The sequence below is a fragment of the Pygoscelis adeliae genome, unplaced genomic scaffold, assembly GCF_000699105.1.
Source record: "Pygoscelis adeliae isolate BGI_AS28 unplaced genomic scaffold, ASM69910v1 Scaffold628, whole genome shotgun sequence".
NCBI classification, from domain to species: Eukaryota; Metazoa; Chordata; class Aves; order Sphenisciformes; family Spheniscidae; genus Pygoscelis; species Pygoscelis adeliae.
In genome coordinates, this window is record NW_008825408.1 from 437,914 (window position 1) to 443,511 (window position 5,598).

Consider the following 5,598-nt stretch of genomic DNA (forward strand, 5'->3'; position numbering starts at 1 on the left):
GCACAGCTTTGAACCATTCCCACACATCCTATCACTGGATAGCAGGGAATGTATAGCAGCACATACACAGAAAGGAGCCAGACCTGTCAAAAACAGAATACTCTGTGCTCACACATCATCTGTCTGCAGGGAGAGGATGGGGGAACAGACCAAGTGGTGTTGGTCACGCTCCTCAGTGCCCTGCTGGCTTAGGTACGAGGGCAGGATTATGAGAAGAGTCGGTATGGAATGGGGTGGAGTGAGTGCTGCTGTCCTTGGAACATCTCAAGGACTGCAGGCTCTCAGGAAATATTTTTAGGTAAAGAGGAAAAATATTTTTAAAAAAATCCTCTTCGAAATAACTAGAAGATTCCAGGACAAATGGTGGGGACGTGGCAGAGAGTTAGCATAGCTGTGACTGTCTCTGGTAGAGTCATCCAAAGGCATGGGCTTGGATGGGCTTTTGCTTTCTACATTGAGGTTTTACGAAATAATGTGTGTGGTCTCAGCTGAGTGTCAGCTCAGTACATCAAGATTTCTCTGAAGTCATGGCTGAGGTTCTGAGTGTTTTAGGTCTTGAGAAATAGGTTTTTACAGGTGCAGTTAGATGCTTTATGTTAATAGTCAGAGTGGCATGCCTTAATTATTTTCCTGAAGAGGCTGCAGTGTGTATCAATTTGTAAGCAAAATCTTCATCTTAAATAATCTTTCAGGCATTTTCTGTGTAATGCTTATCTAAGGATACTGCATTCCTGAAACTGCATAATTAAAGAAGTGTTTCCAAATATTTTGGAAAATGAAAACTTTTTAAATCAAATATTTATTTGTCCTTTAAATCTCTATTTTAGTTATATTGTAAATAAAAGTGGCCTCTTCGCAATACTTAAAATGAATAAAATGTTTCCCAGGATGATTTATATTTGGCAGAGTACTGGGAAGAGTGCCTGGAATCAGACCCAACCTTGCATTTCCCCAGCAAACCTCTGTAGAAGTATTTAAATATTTATGTAACTCTTTATCTAATTACTTCTTAAGACAGGAAGAGAGGAAAGGGTGGAGCAGCTAATACAGGCACTCGGTGGAATGCTTAATGTGGGTTATGATGTTTGTTGGCATCGCGATGGTTCAGATAAGGAAGATGCTTGCAAAATGCTGAACTTCTTTATTTGATTTGGGGAACTGGAAGATGAGAAAGGAAACAATACTTTTCGGTTACCTATTACTTATCACAGGTAGACTTGGCAGTATTTAACTCTTTCAGGCGAAACACATTCAGGTATCATCTTGCTGTTAATGGGAGGAGGAGACAGGAGGCGCGGTGCCTTGCTTGAGGTATCTTCAGCTGCAGAGTTACTGGGGCCAGTGCAGGTGTATTGGGTGAATCTCTAGAGCTTCTCACTTTTTTGTGATCGGTCTGATTTGGATTAATCTCTTCTGATCTCAAAATCAGCATATCAGTAACCCAGACCCACCTGCTTACTGGAAAGCAGGTGTGGATGTTGACACACAAGGTACTCACACGAGCGTTGTCCCACAGCTGGCACGAGAAGAGGCACAGTCTTCCTGGTGGGGGATCGTGCCCTGGGTTTCGTTCACCAAAGTCTTGTTGTGCTGTGTTTTCAGGTTGCACTGCAAAGCCTCTCTTTTCTTTGTGCTTTTCAAGGGGTTGCAAGGGCTGCAGTGAGGCGGGTCTGGTTACTGTAGACTTTTAGAAATTATGGAGTACAGGTCTGATTGTTTTTGGATTAACTAGGTGATAAAATAGAAGATCAGCATAGTTGTTAATATGAGCTCTGATGTCACATATGTCACAGAATTTCCTAATTGCTTCATTTTTCAAGTCTGATGATTTGTCTGCCCCAGAGTAGAACTACTTTTCTATGAAAAGGATGAATCCATTCTTGATTTTAAAATTTGCAGTGGTGGGGACTACCGCAATACTTAAAGTTGTACTTTTCTTCTGGACTTCTCTGGATTTTGTTTCCAGTCTCTTGAGCCTGGTGTGTTTTATCTGAGAACAGCTGGAAGAGCTGTATTCTCTGCAAATGTTAGTCCTTATGTAGGTATTTGCAGCCTGCGATCAAAATAACTTCAATGTTCCTGTTGATTAACTGAACAGACTGAACTCTCGGATTCCCTTTCAGTAAGGCGTATTTGTATTTTCCAGTTCTTTTCAATACATCCACAGGGTTCTGCTTTGAATCTTTAGATGTCAGGTGCAAATGTTGATTTAAATAATCATTTTTATACCAAAGTATCTGTGTTTACAGTTTTGTGTGAACATGTTTTATTACAAGAAAGAAATGTAAAGTGTGGAAATAGAAATAGAAATAGGCTCTCCAATCACTCACAGTGTCAGCTACATGGCCAAAGAAGGTAGCAGTATCTTTTTTCATGTGCCACTGGGACTTAAGTTATAAAACAGATGAAATTAAAAAACAGTGAACAAAGACACCTCACTTAATTACTCTTTTGCAGCCTTCAGGCTACGATTTTTCTCGCTTGGGCTTCTGCAGTTTTAAAGAAAATGGAATAGGAATTATGTGAGGTCAGCACTTTTAGCTAAAGTTATCCAATGACATCCTACCACTATGAACTTGCTGTGAAAGGATTAAAAGTATGTTGCTGGTTCAACATTTCTTCTCACCCACATAAAAGCTGTGGAAACTTTGTTTTGTACTCTACCAGTAAAAAATTGCCATGTTCGAAGAATAGGATAAATGCAAGTTCATTGTTGTTCAATGGACTATGACATGAGTATGGGGAAAGAGCAATATCCCAAAACATCAGTAAATATAGGACACAGGATGGGAATGACAGAGTCAGGAGTGGACTGCAGCTACAGTGTGAAATATTCCCTGTCTGGAGAACAGCTGAGAATGCAGTATTCACTGACATCTTTCTGGGCCAAGATTTCCATTTTTGTTTTTACCTTCCTTTTACAGGTGAGGTCAAATGTGAGGCACCAAATAACAAACTGGATAAGTTCACAGGAATTCTTACTCTTCAAGGAGAGAAGTATGCCCTGGACAATGAGAAGATGTTGCTGAGGGGCTGTACAATTAGGAACACAGAATGGTGCTTTGGTCTCGTTATTTATGCCGGTAGGTAGAAAAATTGACATATGAATTGCAGAGCACAGCAGCACTAGCATGGAAGTACATCACACCCAGTATGCACAGAAGAACCAAGTATTTTCCTCTTCAGAAAATATATTTCTACCAGGTACAAGAACAAAAGCAAAACAATACATGAGATCCCTTGGCTTAACTCTAGGCTAGAAATTATGCACATTACAGGGGATTTTAATCTAAGATTTTTTACAGCGGTCTATAAGAGAAAGCTGGATTGCAGATGTTACATTACAACTTCCATCTTGATTAAGTGCTTTAATAAGCAGAAGTAGCCTTTTATTTCAGAAATGCATGCAGCAAAGTACATGAGAGAAGTCTTGATCAAACAATAAGAAAGAATATAAGACTTAAATCTATTTAAGAATTAAAGCTGAATTAAATCTGCCTTTACTGGCCCACACTGGGCCAACTGGGGTCTTTCTCTCACCAGGCTTGTTCAAAATTTTTCACTCTTAACTGTATTTGATTAAAAATTCCACATAATTTCTATGTGGAATTTCTATGTCTATGCTTTTTATGAGCATAGACCTTCTATTGTTTCTATACTGCTGTAGACATGTGAGATGATGTATAATATGTCACCAATAACACAGCAGTATCAGGTATTCTGTGAAAAGTCATTAAACCTGAAAGGGAGGATTGACTGTTGAAAGAAGAGAGCAGGGTCAAAATCCAGAATTAACGGCTTTATGTGACTCCATATAATCTAATGCAAGTGACTTAACCTTTTACTGCCTAAGTTTCCCACCGGCACTGTAAAGTGTATGTACCTGCCTTCAAGAAAGCTGTCATGGGTATTTATGCTGTAAAGCACAGTGAGGCCTCAGAGGGAATCAGCTTTATAACGGCTAAGCTTTATTACTAAAATTCACGAGTGTGTTTCGTCTCCAGGGCCAGACACCAAACTAATGCAGAACAGTGGAAAAACAACTTTTAAACGGACAAGCATTGATCGGCTCATGAATGTCCTTGTGTTGGTGGTAAGTCTGATTAATGTGTCTTCATTTCTTCAGCTGTATTCATCATTTCCAGATGCTCCATGTCTTTGTCCACATGAATGAGGGAATATCAGAAGTGGCTAATGATAAAAAGAAAAATTATGTAATAATGTATTAGCAGCCTGAGTTCTGCAGTGCCTCTGCCAGCCCACCTTGCAAAGCAAGGCCATTACATTGACAACATTAAGGACCTTTCTTCTGAGCTTTTCATTTGCTGTGCTCTCCCTTGCTCTGCATTTTTTTGTGAGAATCACTTTGAAGCCCGCAAATGCCTTTTTTCCCTAGTAATTTTGTCATTTTCTATTTAAAGAAGCATTAGCGGTTCTCCCTCTTCCTCCTTTTTTCTTGGCATCTCTGGTGATATCTGCATAAGGGTTGGTAATTGAGTTTGTTAATTTACATGATGCCAGCTTCTGACTTAACATATTAGGGTAAAATATTAGACATGGTCTCATTAATACTCAGAAACTGGTGTTTTTAGCAGCTGGGAAATTTGAGAACACTAATCTTATATAGCAGGTACTCTCCTCAAATGGGAAAACAGATCTTATTTGAGGGTTAAGCTTGGCAGTGGTTTTAACAAATGGCAAATACTTTCAGGCAGAGGCAGTGATTCTTTCACAGACTCTCCCAAGATTTTACTGCTTGAGTTCAAAGCCACTCAGGGAAGGAAGACATACACTCTGGCACTACTTTACTCAGTGTTGCTTGAAGAAAAGCTCTTTAGTTACAGGCTTTTATTTTCCTTTGGGTGCAAGTTTGTCATGCTTTTTCATGCATGCTGCACCTTCAGTTTATGACACTGGAAAGGTCTGGAGGCCACTGTTCCCTCTTCTTCCCTCCAGCCCTTGCTCTCCCACCCAATCTGGCAGCCAGGCTGGGGCCAGGATCCATCCCCAGGTGCTGCAGCAAGCCCTGGAGAAGGTGTTCAACAGCAGTCTGTCCATCACAGCAAGGCTATCCTGAGCTATCCTGAGCTGTCCCTGCTCTCCATGACTTCATGCCTCCTCAGCACTAAGGCTTATAGCACAAACGTATCCAGGGTGGCACCACTCTCCAACCCAACCTTGCTACTTTATCGCTAAACTGGAGAGGTATGGATTTGATGGGTGGACTGTCCGGTGGGTGAGGAATTGGTTGGATGGTCGCATCCAGAGGGTAGTGGTCAACGGCTCAACGTCCAGATGGAGGTTGGTGATGAGTGGCGTCCCGCAGGGGTCCGTATTGGGACCGGTACTGTTTAATATCTTCATCAATGACATAGTGGGATCGAATGCACCCTCAGCAAGTTTGCAGAGGACTCCAAGCTCAGTGGTGCGGTCGACATGCCAGAGGGATGGGATGCCATCCAGAGGGACCTGGACAAGCTGGAGAAGTGGGGCCATGTGAACCTCATGAGGTTTAACAAGGCCAAGTGCAAGGTCCTGCACCTGCATCAGGGCAACCCCCAGTATCAACACAGGCTGGGGGATGAAGGGATTGAGAGC

General features: G+C 41.5%; 1 protein-coding gene across 1 annotated transcript in view; it reads left to right on the forward strand.

Annotated features, from left to right (window-relative positions):
- The window catches only part of LOC103922307 (phospholipid-transporting ATPase ID-like), a 74,856-nt gene that overhangs the window by 38,514 nt on the left and 30,744 nt on the right, over positions 1 to 5,598 (forward strand). Inside the window, exons 10-11 of the mRNA XM_009330418.1 lie at positions 2,925 to 3,083; positions 4,005 to 4,093. Of these exons, the coding sequence (XP_009328693.1) occupies positions 2,925 to 3,083; positions 4,005 to 4,093 (248 nt within the window). The remainder of the gene's footprint in view (positions 1 to 2,924; positions 3,084 to 4,004; positions 4,094 to 5,598) is intronic.